General features: G+C 35.9%; 3 protein-coding genes and 1 long non-coding RNA gene across 6 annotated transcripts; 2 read left to right on the top strand and 2 right to left on the bottom strand.

The window, feature by feature from the left end:
* Positions 1-81: 81 nt before the first annotated feature.
* Positions 82-3200, bottom strand: LOC140021080 (uncharacterized). Of its 3 annotated transcripts, none has more exons than XM_072071810.1 (8): positions 2761-3200; positions 1925-2005; positions 1768-1827; positions 1429-1472; positions 963-1005; positions 793-864; positions 589-690; positions 82-468 (listed from the first exon to the last, which is right to left on the bottom strand). In XM_072071810.1, exons 1-8 carry the CDS (start codon positions 3115-3117, stop codon positions 349-351), a joined length of 879 nt encoding a protein of 292 aa, XP_071927911.1. In that variant the 5' UTR covers positions 3118-3200; the 3' UTR covers positions 82-348. The 3 variants fall into 3 exon arrangements, 2 of the variants coding, with proteins under 2 accessions (XP_071927911.1, XP_071927912.1); XR_011825057.1 differs by having other exon boundaries at positions 433-468; positions 842-864; XM_072071811.1 differs by lacking the exon at positions 82-468 and having other exon boundaries at positions 493-690; positions 842-864.
* Positions 3201-7585: 4385 nt separating this feature from the next.
* On the top strand, positions 7586-9654 carry LOC113716971 (uncharacterized). Its single transcript, XM_027241545.2, has 2 exons — positions 7586-7952; positions 8292-9654. Exon 2 carries the CDS (start codon positions 8322-8324, stop codon positions 9504-9506), a length of 1185 nt encoding a protein of 394 aa, XP_027097346.2. The 5' UTR covers positions 7586-7952; positions 8292-8321; the 3' UTR covers positions 9507-9654.
* Positions 7700-14315, bottom strand: LOC140021474 (uncharacterized). The gene is made up of 2 exons (XR_011825279.1): positions 14121-14315; positions 7700-10482 (listed from the first exon to the last, which is right to left on the bottom strand). It is a non-coding gene; the product is annotated as an uncharacterized lncRNA (long non-coding RNA).
* LOC113716970 (uncharacterized) lies at positions 10506-13156 on the top strand. Its single transcript, XM_027241544.2, has 3 exons — positions 10506-10874; positions 11026-11457; positions 12089-13156. The coding sequence occupies exons 2-3, from the start codon at positions 11141-11143 to the stop codon at positions 12951-12953; spliced, it is 1182 nt and encodes a 393-aa protein (XP_027097345.1). The 5' UTR covers positions 10506-10874; positions 11026-11140; the 3' UTR covers positions 12954-13156.
* Positions 14316-16617: the final 2302 nt, after the last annotated feature.

Below are 16617 nucleotides of genomic sequence, written 5' to 3'. Positions count from 1 at the left end.
AGCACTTTTTATGATGTGATGTATGTGAGATAAAAAGGTGATTGGGAAAATAAAAAGGTGATTGGGATTTGTGAGAATAAATTAAGCAAACCAAATTCTCTCTATCCAAACAAACTCAATGTTTTCGCCATCAAGAGATGGCTGCATTCTTTATAACTATGGAAATAGTCGGGAGATGTTAGCAATCAGCATCCTTTGCAATGATGGGACAAGCTGTGCCCCGATAAGGTAATCTGGTAAGAAACTTTGATTCTTGAACTGGATCCGAAGGATCTGGTAAGGGGAAAGCATTCCCTGCCTCAATTAGGTACAATTCATTTTGAACTGGCTTTACAACCAGAAAAGGGCTCATATTGCAGTCTCTAGCCACCTTGGTAGTCTCAATGATGACTTCATGCCAAATTTGGTGAAGAACACCGCATATAGAAGATGTAGCAAGAACACGAAGAAAGTACAATTTACCAAGAGCTGTCAAAGGAGGGACAACCAAAGGCAGGGAAAATAAAAGCTTTAGTTTCTAACATAAAAGAAGACAATGTATAGGTGGTCTCTGAAGTTTGCAAAATGAAGGACAGTGGTCAAGCTCACCAAGGACCCAAAAATAGCGTATATAATGTCCATTGATGGAGCTGATTGAAGGCCCACGGATGTGAAGACATATGTGAGAGAAGCATGTATATTTACTGTTATCTGAACGCAAGAAAGGAACATCATAAGTACATCATTCATCTGAGCACCAAAAAAATCAAAAGTCAAAATATTTTTGGTGGCGAAAGGAGGCGTATAAATTACCAAAGCTAGTATGTTTTCTTCTATTAAAAAGGAGGATATTAAGACATACCCTATAGCACCCATTGCTCGAACCTGCGAGTAATATGCAGGTAACAAATGTGTAATCCACCTATTTAATTGAGGCAGTATCCAATTCAAATGAGGAAAGAGTTGAAAAGAGCAAACCCTACAACGGCACAGCAGAAAATTGAGATGCCCCAACTTGCTTTAGACCTGACAAGAAATACCATAGAGTGAAATCCTTGAGCAACAGCATTCACATTTCAGAACAAGCAGAGGTTGTATATAGATTAAGCAAGGGCTTATTCATTGTAAAACCTAAAAGCAAATCAACAAACAAGAACTTTTTGAATTTATATGATGCAGCCAAGAATCAAAATTACGAGCTTAAAGGACCGAAACAAGAAAAAAAAAACATTTGAAATTATACATAGAGGAAAAAGTAAAGTAACTAAGAATGGAGGAAATGTGGATATAGTGTGCTTCTTCCATGTCAATCCGTTCACATGGATTTTGCAAATACCTCGAGGAGAAAAAATTGTAGAGGAAAGCATAAACAATCATCAACGGGCTGAAAAAAAGAAAAACCATAAAGTACGTTGTTACCATAACAAAAAATGTATTAAGGCTGCATACCTCCACATGGAGCCCATTGCAAAACCAAGTAAACCGTGCATTAGCTGTGTAAGAGAAAAAGAAGAAGAGAAATTAGATAATCTCATAACATGCCACTCTGGATTCACCCAGTGAAAATATCTAAATCATTACAAAGATTAAGTATGTTGACGAAGAATGTCAAAGAGGAAAAAACGACCTTTCTTCCAAATCAAGAAACTAAAGGGAAAAACGACCCTTCTTCCTAATCAAGAAACTAAAGGATATGGAGTGAACATTGTTACTACATCTTCAGGCCCTTTTCCAGCAAAGGTCACACGAGAGGCATTAAAAAGGAGAAACAATTTATGACAAACTAACCAAATAGGTTAATGCTTTCACTGGACCAGACAAGATGAACAACAATACGAAGGTCCCTACCTGTCAAGATAGAAACGTCATTACAGAACTGCAGGATGTACAAGTACTAATCCAACGTTATCATCTATTAAAACAGCAGGATATAAAAGATGAAAACCATCGTTTTTCTTGCAGCAGAAACACCCCATCTCATTGATGACAATACAATTGGCAAAGCGAAAAAACAGCCGAAATAGTTCTGTCCAACAAGACAAATGCAATAAATTAATCATTCATAATAGCAAAAAATAATGAAATTATTGTGGAGACAAATATGTGCGAATTAGTAGAGAAACTGCAGAAAAAGAAGAAAATGTATCAGCTATAATTGGGATCCTGAATCAGCTCTAGCAACAGCTTAGTTAATATCTTTAGGAGGCACAAACTGTTAAAATTCTTAAGTGCTAAATCATATTCCACTTGAAATTGAGAACCATTACAATCCGACAGTTGCTTCAAGCTTCAATGTTTTAAAGTGATCATTCTCACATTCATCTAAACCTTGTGGTTATCAAAATTTGAGCTTTATTGCTTCCTTTATATTGTTGTCCTTGATTTTCATGGCTCAAGACTAAAACTTTCAAACCATAAAGTATTACATTTTCCTCATTATATTCCATATCACCTTAACTTCCGACTGACATGTTTGTTAATAAATATTCTCACCGGCTGCCGTAGTCATAAACTAAATTCAAGTACAACCTTCAACTTAATCCAGCTCAGTATCTCGTTATCCTCAAAATTCAGCTTTAGATCAGTTATACAAGAAGCACTATCAACACAAAATAGCATGAATTTTCCACTGAGCCCAAAAAGTGCTTTAAAAAAAAAGAAGAATAAAGAAAATGAATACATATAAATAAACCATTTTCTGATATCAACTAAAATCCAACATCCAAACAACAATTGACAGGAAATTAAAGCAAGGCCCAGATGAAAATTGTAAATTTGTACCTCAATAGCAAGAGAATTGCTCAAGAGATAAGTTAAACCAGAAACAGCAGAAAACATAGCACATTCCACCAGCCTAAGAGTCTTCTGATAAACTTCCCCATCTGGGGCTAAGTATTCCAATTCAAAATTATCCCTTTCATCTTCTTCTCTGCGCATCCATTTTGGGACCTTGGCACTTGAGACACACTGGACAATTTTGCAGTTGACATTGGACAAAGAATTGAGAGGAAGTTTGGGGTTGTAAATGGGGTTCAACAGAAAGTTGGAGTGTTGAAGAGGGATGGTTTTGGATATAGTGAAAAGTTTGGGGCTTTTGAGGAATTGTAGGTGGTGGTGATGAAGCTTAAGGAGAGGCATGGAGGTGGGGAAAGAGTTTTCTTGGTGGCCAACTTGTGGTGGTTGCAGAATGCAGCATTTAGCGGGAGATATGGGTACTATTCTGCATAGATTGGTCTGTTTTTTGGGGCATTGTGAAAATTTTAAGTTTTTTGTGTAGGAAGCCCAGTTCAGGTCTAGTGAAATTGTTTATGGGCCAACTCATACAAGTCAGATGGGTCCTTTGTCGAAAGACTCGGCCTTAATGATAAGAGACTCCAAATCTTCCATTTCCTAGACTTAAGTGGGGACAGCTAGATTGGGCCTTAATTGAAGTTTAGCTTCCATTCTCTTATGTACTGGTGGACAAGAAGCACAATTAGAGGTCATATGATTGAAATTTTAGTTAAATGTGACAATTAGAAATCATATGATTAAAATTGAATCACATATCAAAAAAAATTCATGTATCATATTAGCATTATTTTCTGTTGGAACCATATGAAGGAAATGTAGAAGTTTCCGTTTGAATTGCTATTTTTTGAAGTTTTTGCCAGAAATAAAATATACTACAACAATTTAATGTGTGTGAAATAAAAAGATAATTAAAAAATGGGTTCACAGTAAAAGTAAAAATTTTTGACTATTGAATTATGTCACTCTTGGATATTATGAAATATCCAGCTCCGACTTCCCTTTTGACTAGAACAAAAGAGGGAGCGGATTATTTAAAAAGAGTTAATAAATGGTGGTGAACTTCCAAGAAATTGGGCGGCCTGCCATTTGAATATGGAAAGTATTTTAGGGTATAAGGAATGAACCAGATGAGAGGCAGAAGAGCAAGTAAAAGGGAAAATTGGAAGTTGCCAAACAGAAATAGATTCAATAATAATTCCTTAAGACAGTTGTTGATACTACTACTATAGATGTCTTCACCTTTATTAGTTTTCCTCCCTAAGCATCATTACATGTTGGTAGTGGATTTATTTGGATCACAGTAAAAGACAGACAGGACTTAGGACTTAGGAGACATGCATGTTTTCTACGGCAGATTTGTTAAATTGCTAATGAAATTGTTTGTGGGTTGTAATCAATCACAACATTTCTTCGTAAAGTCTTAATCCCACCCAAGCCCCTCTCATTTGGACAAATAACTTTAGATGCAAAAGTTGTAGGTCAAAAGGTGAGCCACATGCAAAATGTCTTTCACACACAAAAATGTGTATGGTCAAGGTCGAAGCATTGATTAATGGTTTTAGGGTTTATTTTCTGTCGCTTCTTCCCTCAACGCATGAAGCATATGGTTAGTCAGATGAAAAAATATGCCTGATGCAGAATATGCATATTTGGGTTTGAATCCCTAATGCTGAATATGTTATGTATCAATTAGATTCTGATGATGAATATGAGGAATGTTATTGGCACCCGTAAAAAAGACTCTAACACTCTCTGTCCTTCCTTGTACGTTTAAAGGAAGGATGGAGCGATAGAAACTTTTTTAAGAGTGCTAATAATATTATTCTTCTTCGATAATTACTTGGTAGTAAAGTATTTTCCGAAGTAAGCAAATTAAGAAGAAAGAGTCGGCAAGATGACTACCAAGAAAAAGAATTTGGCAAAAATGATCCTAATGATTAATACCCCAACATCATACAATTAATTAGTATGAAAGGATTCCAAATTTTCACTAAACATTTATAGTTTTTTTGGGGACCAATGATGCATTGGGATAGGCGTGGGTGGTGCGTGTGGCGTTGGCTATAATTTGCTACAACAAACGTGCAGCTGTGGTGTCTGGTGCATGTAGTAGGTTAGGTAGCAGCAACATTTCACTAGTGCCCTGTGCGTGCGGCTCAGCTGTTTCCCTTCTTGGTCGAGAGATCCTTGGGGACTAGTTAGTTGATCATGAGCTACACATACTGCTGAAAAAAAGAAAAGAAAAACTTTTAGCAGGAATTTGTAACATCCACTGACAAAATTATTCAGAAAATGTCATATGATCCTCTTAGAAAACCAAACCAAATGGTGGAATATGAACTACAGCAGTACCATTCTTGATGCGTCCCAATATTCTTTTACAGCAGTAGCTCTCAAAGGGAACAAGTTTTTTTGAATATGATCAAGGTAGACACATTATTCTATCTGGAAATGTTATCCCTTATGTGCACAAATACATGTCAAGATGCATATAGTTATCTCTTATGTGCAAAACTAGCTTAAGGTAATGGGATATTTTATTTGGAAAATTAGACGATTCTCCTAGGCTCAAACTTGGGGAACAGTGATTTGGGGTCCATTAGGGGGTAAGGCAATAGCAGTGAACTGCATTCTAAAAACAAAAGAGGAAATGAAACAGCCCTTGCACAGATACTTTTCCATCTTTCTTTTCATGAACTTTTACCTTTTTTTCTGAAACTGCTGCGGATTTTTGGCAACCAGCATTTGTTTTTTCAGCTGATGTGCAGACAGAAGTCCACCACGACACGCCAAGCACTTACTGTGCATTTCTTTGCATCAAGTTATGCACTCAATGATCAATAGATCATCTCCCACTTGGACTTGGGACTTGGGACCATCACAGATCTAAAGGCACTAGAAATTACGAAAGCAGCCGAAAAATGCTCCTAGTCAACTCAAAATAGTGAAAATACCATCAACAAATAAAATTTTATGATGTGTTAACAGCTTACATAAGCTAGTTAAGGGGGAAAAAAAACACTTACACAAGGTAGTGAAATTTTTATATTTGCACGTTGGTCAAGTTTAAGCATTTAATTTGCCTCGAATTAAAAGAAAAAAAAGGGTAAAATACCAATAAAATTCTCCAAATGTTCAATTTAACTCCCTTTGGCTCGGAAACCTACACTATAATTCCATGTAGTTTCGACTAAATTGAAAATTTAAAAAAAAACATCCAATTTAACGGTTGTACATGAAATATCGGGAGTGTTTGGATACAAAATTTATCCAAAATAATATTTCGCTTGCATCATAAACACATTTTCCAACCCACCTTTTTATATTTCCAATCACCTTTTTATCTCACATACATCACATCACAAAAAGTGCTACAGTAATTATTCCAAATAATATTTCAAATAATACCCTATTCAAACAAAAAAATTTATTGCCGTTGCTATACGTGAAATGCTTTCCGTTCAATTTTCAATTTAGTCGAAATTACATGGAGTTGTAGTACAGTTTTTTAAATTAGAGGAAGTTAAATTGAACATTCGATAAATTACAGGAAATTCATTTATACAAGGACAATATTATTGACATTTCACGTACAATCATTAAATTGAAACAAACTACAGGGAGTCCATTTATGCAAGGACAATATTATTGACATTTCATGTACAATCATTAGATTGAATGCTTTTCGTTCAATTTTCAATGTAGTTGTAACCATAGAGAGTTACAGTGTAGGTTTTCAAATAAGAGGAAAGTTAAATTGTATATTTGGTAAATCATAGGGAATTTTTTGATATTTTATCCAAGAAAAAAGAATGGAAACAAAGAGTTGGTGCTTTCTGGGATTGGTCGCACTTTTTTCATTAGCCTTGGACATGAATGGTTCATATTTGACGACAACAAGGATAAAGTAATTGCAATTCTTTTCTTTTTTTTTTGAAGGAAGCAATTGCAATTCATCGTTAAGAAAAGACATGTAATCTCAATATCATAGTACAACTCAAGAAATCCAAGAGGGAAGTGAACACAGCAGGGGATTGGACAAAATAATAAGCCAATGACATATAGTCAACAATTTTGCACATTTTGTGATGGAACAACTCAACAGACTGATGGGATTTTGCAAATAACTAAAATCTTCAGCCTTAAAACTTGCATCGTTTTAGTCTGAAATGGAGGACAATACAACATAAGTAATCCACCTAGGTCCATCCAAACATTAAATTGTCAGTGGGATACGTGTTCAAATTTTTTCCAGCAAGTGAAAGTTGGAGCCCAAGATCTCTGATTAATCATTAATGGCTGTATAGTCATGGACATGTAAACAAATGAATGCTTGGCTCATGCTCACTTGTGAGTTGCTTTCATTTTCAATCCCGAGTACCCCACCAGCCGATTTGGGGACAAAAAAAAAAGAACTATCTTTTAGAAAATAGACTAGTATAAGATAATTCTTATGTTGCTGTCCTAAACATCAATTGCAAAAGAGATGGTGATATTATTATATTAATGTTATCTTTTAGAAATAAATAACCACAATCCGAATCCAATGTATAATAGCCTCCTAGTATTATGTTCAGTTGGATGTCTTTTTTTCTTACTAATTATTTTAGCAGCAAGTTTAAATAGGTGATAACTACATTTAGCAGCAGATGGATTGCTGGCTAAATGTCAGAGTCTTAAAGAAAGTGAAACAAAGTTTATATTGCATGACTATTATCGTATAAAGAGTAGTATGTTTTCAGAGTTCTGATTTTTTTTTTTTCCCAATTGGATGCAACTGTAGTAACAAAATTTTATGCGCTTGTCAAGATAAAAGAATAGTCTACAGATCCTGCAAAAAGATGTGTAAGAGTTAAAGAAAATCTACATAAAGTTGGGACATGAAAGAAGAAAGATTTGACTGATGCAAAACCACAAGCTGCAAGACTTTTCACAATCTTGGTAAAATTATGATGTTGAGCTGAAATTTGTTGCATGAGAACAACAGTTGCACAGATTTGAGTACCAAAGAAATTTATTGACAGCAGAAACTGGTAGATTCATTCCTTTACTCAACTTAAAAAAGTGTCATCTCTCACTCATTCCCACTCCCCCACACAATGATACCTGCAGTGTGCATTTTCCATCACTCTTCCTTCTTTGCAATAAACGCTACTGTTTCTTGAAAAGAAAACGTAAAGGTGACGCCTCCTCCACTCCTGATCTCTTCTGCATAATCTTCTTGTGCCTTTTGATCATTGAATTACAAGTCCTTTTTGCCCTTTCTCTAGTAATCCTAGATATCGACCAATTCTGACCACCTACACCTACAAATCTTGATATCTAGTAATACTACTGTAATAGCCTCTATTCATCTAAAGCTACCACTGTAGATTGGCCTAGCTGGTCTTTGTCCAATTACTAGCTGCTTCGAATTTCCTGGTTGTGAGTTCATATATATATATATAGCGAGTTAGTAACTTATCTTGATAATTCTTCACTTCGCTGAATTGTTCTGAGCCATATTGAGAATTTTGCAGTTCCCAGTAGCTAAATTTGAGTATAAAGCCATGAAGGAAAGAGGGAAAGCTCTGGAGGTATATAATGAGAGTATGTGCACAGATTTCAATTACTCTTCTTCATCAGAAATGCCATGCAAGAAGCATCCATCTTCCTCTTCAGTTGGGATCTGTGCTTATTGTCTTAAAGATAGATTGGTGAAGCTGGTTTGCTCTGAATGTGGAGAACAAAGGCTCTCCTCCTGTTCTTGCTCTGACATCTCATCATACAGGAATTCATCATGCACTGCAGATGTTGGAAGCGTTGGGAGAATCTCATTTCTCATTGATAATGAAAAGACTGAGCTGCAAAAGTTGCATCAGAAGCCTAAGAAGGGGGATAAACCTGAGGAAGTCATCCTGCTCAGGAGGAGCAGCAGTAGCTGCGTTGAGGTGAAGAGATATAAGGGATTTTGGAAAATTAAGAGGCTTTTTAGGAAGAAAAAACAAAAGGGTTGTGAAAAAGATGGTCAGTTTGACGATAAAAGTGATGCTTGGGTGTCGGATGTTATGGGAGTTTCTAGGTCAAGATCTCTCTGTAGTTTCAGGGGTGGTGGATTCAATGACACTGATGAAGGTAGTGATTATAGGTATTCAAGTGCTAAAATCTCTGATGTCACTGGGGGCATACTCTTCGATTATGACAGACAATGTGGATTTTGTGAAGGAGAATCAAGAAAAAGTGGGTTTAGAGGTGCATCAGATGAATCAGAACCGCGGAAAAGTGGATTCAGAGGCTTGTTCAATGAAGCAGAACCAAGAAAAAGTGGCTGCAGACATGTATCAGATGCTGAACATAGTATTGATTTAAGGAGTTTGAAGAAAGTTGGCCCCTTGGAGCTAGATAGAGCATATAGTGTTCCAAACAGGAGCATTTTTCCTGTTAAAGAAAGTGATTTTTCTGCCATGGATGATTCAGCTTTTATCGATTTAAAACTTGATTTATCATCAGAATCAAAACCAGAACTTCCTGCTACTTTCAGAACCAGTGATGCTTCGGATCATGGTGCTACTGGCGGCTTGAGGGGTGAGACCTTTTCTTGCAATGGTGGCTCTTGCAGAATTGCTGTGAATGACAGAGGAGGACTAAAGAGGGGGACTAATAGCTACAAGGTTTGGAAATGGTTCTCCAAGCAATATTCTGGCAGGAGATCAAACGCAAGTAAGAAAGAAGAAATTGTTATATTCAAATCTTGAAAAAGGAGAACTTAACAGAAGACTATAGAATGGTCGTCAATCAATAGTAAATAGAGAATCTACTGTCTCCACTCTGTTGTATGAATGTACTGTTTTTACTTAGTATTCCTCTTTACTAATTCAATCTCTCCTGTATCGCCTTGCAGTCTACCTTTTTCCTAGAAAAATGAACACAAATAACTAAGGGATTTTGCTTTGTGTTATTTCTTTAAACTTTGTGAATCTTATGTATATGAATAGAATAATAACTAAGTTCAGTTCCAGTACATTTTCATGGCTTTCTTCAACTGAGTTCTTCTGTCAAATTAGCATTACCCCAGTCCAATATACTACTAACATCCTCTTTTGTTTAATTTCTTCAAGCAGCCCAGAACTCAGGTGGCATTTAGCAGCTAAGAGGCAATCCTGTAAAAGTTCTAACACGCTACGCACGAAAGAAATTGATCATCAGACAATGACTTTCGACTTTGAAATATAAAGAAACTGCCAAAATTGTCATTTTCATCAGGCAGAAAAAATCATAATCTCAGTAAGATGCATAAACATATGATCCTGTCCCCAGAAATCCACAATTATGTGTTCTTTTGGATGAGATTCCCTATAAAATGGACAAAACATGCTGCTATACATAGATATTTTCTTGCCAATAACTTTGTACATGGCCCAACAGGCCAAATGGTGTTTGGCAGCAGAAGCTGGTTAAAGAGCAGTTCTCGTGATAACATATGATTTCCTTCTAACCTTAGAACCCAAAGTAGCCCACCCCTAAATGGGTACTCACATAAAAAAAGAACATAACCAAATATCCAGGCCCAAAAGTACACGAGACCGGAATAGAAGTTTTTATGTTTGTTGACTTTGTTCAAGCCTTCTTGGTAGTGGTTTCTTTCGTCTGTTTGTTCAGAGGCTCGACCAGCTACGAGAAATATCAGTTACGGGTCAACCTTAAAATAATTAGCAAAGACTTCTTGGCTTCCTGCGTGTAAAAGAAGAATGCAGATAAACTATAACATCTTAACCTTGACAATTTTTTAATATCTTCTGTAACACTAGCTAAAATCTGGCTGTTGCCGTCATGTTAGAGTCCGTCAAATTTTCTCGAGTACACGGCTACACGTTTGACAAAAGATAATCTGTTTAATTTTCTTGACGTTGTCAAAAAATAATTAGCAAATGTTGCCGGACATTGTTTATCTGCAAAACAGTAAAACTTGAATCTGCATAAACTTCTTGTTTTCAAGGTTTTGGCTCCAAATATAAGCTGATCCCGGGTAACTTTCCTGGAATCAACGAGGAAATTGTATCTGCAAACAGATTCAGCACTGGTCAGCTTGTTGTCTGGCTAGCTAACTTGTTCAACTTTTCCAGGTTGGTTGATTTCTAACCCATCTTTGCCATTAGGATATTATTTTGTCAAGTGTGAACTTCCTTAGTTCCTTCAAAAAAAAAAAAAAAAAAAAAAAAACTTCCTTGGTTGTATACTGAAGATTCTAAATGTTCCCACCTTATCCTCTTGTAGATATACATATAGAGACAGAGAGGGATATGGTATTTGCAAATACGACTTGTCAAACATCTGTAAACATCAATAAATAGACTAACACAGGAGGACTGGGGAAGAAAATTTGGGAAATATGTATGTTGCAAGGCCACTTTCTGAGTACACAAAGAATCCAGATGCACTTTCATTACCCCCGGAGGGTCCAAATTCCGGATACTTGGTAATTCAAGATGAAGAATCGGAGACATATTCTTGTTTTGGATTGTGCAAGAATCGAACCCTGAGGGATCTGCCGTTTCCTCAGAACAAGGACTTGACAGTTCGCTACGTACAAAGTAGTGGTGAGAGCCAACATGTTTCCCTTAATGATGCTGTCTTCATTCCAGTTCTCAACCTTCCTTTGTCTTCGAATCGCTACTATGTCATCAAGCCACATGGAAATCACAAAGGGTATGTATCGAAAAGGTCCTTCTTCTTGTTTAACTTATATTTATGTTTTGATGAGCTTGTTTTTTACTTCAGTTTTAAATGATCACAAAGGGTATGTATCAAAAAGGTCCTTCTTCTGGTTTTAACTTATGTTTATGTTTTGATGAGCTTGTTTTTTAGTTCAGTTTTAAATGACTGGTTAGGAACTGATTCTTCTTTGAAATAGAGAATGAGCTTCAACTGAAAAGAACTATACCAGAATCATGCACTTCGAAACCTTGGAATTGAGTGGCCTGAATATAATTCAACTAGTCTTCAAGCAGGCTAAGTTTAAAAGGAGATGCAAAGTTCCAGAAAACAAAGTCAGCATAATTTTACAGCAGGAAGAGAATTTTGATGAACAAAATCAATTTTAATAAAACAATTTTGGTTGACAAATTGCGACTTAACTGCATTCATCACTTGTATTACGCTCTAGCCTCTGCAGAAAACTTGAAACAGCTATCTTCACATCTAAAAGTTCTCAATCCAGAACCTGAAGAACTAATAATTGCATGTTAATGCTTTCCTACAGTATGCCACTAATTTGTTCCTTAATCTGATTGGTTTGTCACGGAGCATTTCCTAATTAATCTCCTCCTCATTATTTCAGGCAAGCCGTGGCTTGTTCTAGGGAAGAAGACATGACCACCTGCTGTTTCTGTCGTTGTGTTAAAGATATTAAACCAAGGCCATTTGATCCAAAGAACATTTACCAACAATTTGAGGTTTTTGTTCGTGAAACACCTTGCGCTGGCAGGGGTTACTTTTATGCTAAATCTGTTGCGCCTGATGGTTTTCCTCCCTATTTCTTGAGAAGAAAAGGGTGGTCAGTTCGCACTAAAACTCCAAAACACTACAAATTAGACGAAGCTCCTGGTCTCAATGCTACTCTACGAGCCCGCCTTCCTGAATTCAGTGTACCACCATCGTATAAGAGTTCTGAAGCTGTTGTAGTAGGGAAATGGTATAGCCCTTTTCTGTTTATCAAAGATGGGATAGTGAAAGATCAGATGAAAAGATCAATGTTTTATCAGGTGACTCTGGAGCAAAAGTGGGAGCAGGTATATTCAACACAGAATATCTATCATGAGGCGAAGTCTGTGTCCATAGATGTCACCATTGATCGAGAAGCTGTCTACATTGCTGGCAACAAAGCTGTGTGGGATGAGAAAAATGTTGTTGAAGGAACAATATGGTTTAAGAGTTTTGGGAGAGCTGGAGAGGAAGCGACAGTTGGTCTGAGCATAGAATTAGTTCAAAGGATGAAATGGGAGCAAGAAAGAGCTGGATGGCTAGGTGGGAACGAAAGGCAAGTGAGGGTGGAACGGATAGAATACTCTGGAGAAAAGGGTGAGTGGAGAGAATTTGGATGTTTTGTTTTGGTTGAGAGTTTTGTGTTTAAGAGAATGGATGGAAGTTTGCTAATGACATATGATTTCAAACACCCTCACCAGATCAAGTGCACATGGGATTGAGTCTCTTCACTGTTGCATTTGTAAACGTTCTATTACCATAGACTTATCCTAGATTTTGGTTTGTTTTCTTGATTTGCGTTGGTCTCATCCTTAATTTTGGTTTGTTTTCTCCACACACTGCTTGTAAGACAAAAATATCCGTAAATATATATGTAAGTATGTGGTTATTGAGGTCCATATAAAATGTCAGTATTTCAAGGTTACTTCTCTAGCATTTTCTGTTTCATGGAATAAATTGATTATATTTGCTCATCCAATAGTGCATTCTGGATATTACCTTGCATAGTAGACTCTGTTGTGGTTTAAATGAATGTTTTTAGGGCCCAAAAGACCATTCCAGCAACTCTTGGCAACTTGATGATAGATGTAAAACAGCAACTGTCAAACTTTGCCTGAAATTGTTTCTGTCGTGCTACCAATAATACTAAGCTAGGTGGATTAGCCAATGACTAACGGGCAATAAAGATGTGGTCTGGAGAACCTCAACCATGGTGCAAGAGACTCTGCTAAGTTATCCTCCTTTGATATTTGATTAGTGTGTGAATAAAAAACGTCGTCTGAATAAAAAATGTGGTTTGGTTTAGCCCAAAATGGAAAGACTAATTCTTTACCAGGTGACCTTAGGAGCTAAACAATGTGTAACGTTATATTGTAATCTTTTGTTAACTTTCCAACTAAATGTCAAATTAAATCATTTCGCAAATTTGCTGCATCAAATTTTACTTTGCCTGGTGTCTTGGTCCATAGATTTTGATCTCGAAATATCAGAAGAGCAGTTCCGGAAAAAAACAGTCCAACTGCTTGATTCTCTAGTAGCTATGATCCTGACTCCATAACTGAGGGAGGGAAGGTTCTCCATGCTGGTAAAGATGACAAAACTAAGGTATACTTTGTTTTGGGTAAATGTCTCAACCCTCTGTGCTTGTGCATAATAATACAATCTCATAAGCTTTCAAAATATCCACATAAATTTAGTTTTTATCCATAATGGAAAATACACGGAAAACATCTACGGTTATGGCGATTAATCAAGATGTGCAAAAGTATGTGCCATGTGAAAGAAAATTATTTGCGCAGCGGAATGAGCAAACAGTTTAGTTTTGTTCTTCTTGCTTGAAGTTGCAATTTGATTCAGGCCTTCATATTTCAAAACAAATAAGTACTTACTTGTTTAGACGAATATGCGATGCCTGATGTAGATGTTTGAATTCCAGCAATAAGCCTTCCACACGTCAGGCCTCTAGTTCGTCCACACAGACTCAAATTAATAGGTTACTGAATTTTGGAGTTTTGTTTCGGTAGTGAAGAAACAACGATATTGCTTTCTTCCTTTTCCAAAAACAATCGTGATTGTTTTTCACCCTAGTAGACCCTTGACAACTCTTTGTCAATAGGGCTTATTTATACAGTTGTTTTGATTAGATCAATATCTTATATTATCTTGATCAAATCAATATTACATAATTCATATGATTATCCAATACATATTTGATTCTTATCTTGATCAAATCAAAACAGCCGATTTATATTTTTATTCTTATCTTGATCAAATCAAAATAGAATACAATTAATACAATTATTTAATTCATGTTTTAGTTTTGATCACATCAAAATATAAACACAATTAATATAATTATATTAACTATTATTTTCATCTTTATAATATTTGAGTCATACTCAAATACCAACTCCAAATTCCATCTAGCTTAGGTTTCAAGATGTGCTAGCATCCTTATCAAAGTCTAAACCCATTCTAATCAACTTCCCTATTAGTTCAAATCCTTTTGTGTGTGACTATCTAGGTCCATTACCCAGTTGGCAATGTAATAAACGTTAGCCTATTAACATTAGTTAGAACATTTCTAACACTTGAGAAGTTCTCCAAATATACCTCAAGTTAACATAGTTCATGAGTGATGCCTAGCAGCATATCATGACACCCAACCGGTGATGAAAGATTGGAATCCTTTTATGTGAACCATGACTGCAATTGTTTTGCATAAAAATCCTTCTATTACTATATCCCTATTGAGTTCAGTTTAGTAATAATGTCAAACTCTAAAACTCAATCGTATGACTTAATCTATCAAATTACTTGACTATAAAATTGATCATCTACATGAATCAATTTGTCTTGGCCAAGAACTCCTTTAGTCAAGATTGATAGATTTCATAAGATATCAAACCATTCATGATGGAATAATAGATCCCATTTTGCATAAACACTTAGCTCCATGCATAACTAATTAGAGGTACCATATGCCAATACTCATCCGTGATTAGAACAAGTATTTTCTGCATTGATAGACTTTAACCACCCATGAATGAGTCAACCGTATCATCTCAGGTCTAAGGATCACATGCACCATTGCAATCAATAATGAATCATTGACATTAATAAGCTAATGATTCATTATTTAAATTAGTCAGTGTTCAAGCCAACTTGTCACACAAGTGCCTCTCATATTTGTTCTAGTATCACATACTTAATGGTATGAGATTCGCCATTCTATTATCATTAATATCTCATATTAATCATAGAAAATAAATATGAGACTAATCTTCCGGATTAAACTTGCCCAATTAATAATCCTATGGTTAGGAACAATTTAATATTATTTGTACCAAGTTTTTCCGTCACTCATATTCTCATCACATGAGAATGGAACCTTAACAAATAATAATAGACAACATTCAATCAAATCTAAACCAAGAATAATTGAATCAAGAAGTGCCATTTTATTTTAATCAAGACAATAATTATTAATGCTCTAGAGCATACTGCTAACACCATGAAGTTATAATATTTACTTAACTAGTTGAGAGAAATGTAGTTGAAGGAAAGATATGGTTTAGGAGCATCAATAGAGCTGGAGAAGAAGCAAATGTAGGTCTAAGTGTGGAGTTAGTTCAAAGAATGAAATGCGAGCAAGGAAGATCTGGACGGTTAGGTGGGAAAGGAAGGCAAATGAGAGTTGAGAGGAAAGAAAATTTTGGAGAAAAGGGTGATTGGAGAGAATTTGGTTGCTATGTCTTGGTAGAAAGTTTTGTGTTAAAGAGAATGGATGGAAGTTTGCTGATGCCATATGATCTCCTACACTCTCACTAGATAAAATGGAGATGGGATAAGAGTCTAGTACCATGTTTAAGGAGCAACCAGGAAGTAATAGCATTTCTTAATTATGTACTACGAACTTATCCATGATTCTAGTTTGTTTTCTTGAAATCCCATCTGTCTAAGCAAAATGTCTTTTTACATGTTTGTAATCAGTAATACTCTTCGGCCACATTGCTGAGGTTTTATAAAACAATTCAATGTTTCATATGTGCTTCTCTAGTAAATTCTTTTTTGCTCAATTTGTAGATTGAAACCAGGCAAAACTTTGGCATGACCCATATTTTCCACCTCGAATCATCAATAATGCACTGAAGAAAGTTGAAAAACAAAGATTGAGCATAATAATTGTCACATTCGATTAGGACTCTTAATTTTCTTTCCATAGCAGAACTTCAACTGTGGCAGCGTTAGTACTGATCAGGCAGATGGAATTCATTAGTATTCATATCACAACTGCAGATAAATCCAAAAATCTCAGGGTGCCTGAGTGGAGAGAACTTAGTGCTATGTTTCATTGAATGTTTTATACTGAACAGAATGGATGGA

Source organism: Coffea arabica, chromosome 11e, assembly GCF_036785885.1.
Source record: "Coffea arabica cultivar ET-39 chromosome 11e, Coffea Arabica ET-39 HiFi, whole genome shotgun sequence".
NCBI classification, from domain to species: domain Eukaryota; kingdom Viridiplantae; phylum Streptophyta; class Magnoliopsida; order Gentianales; family Rubiaceae; genus Coffea; species Coffea arabica.
Note: the sequence above shows the minus strand (reverse complement) of the source record. Positions and strands in the feature narration are given on the sequence as shown.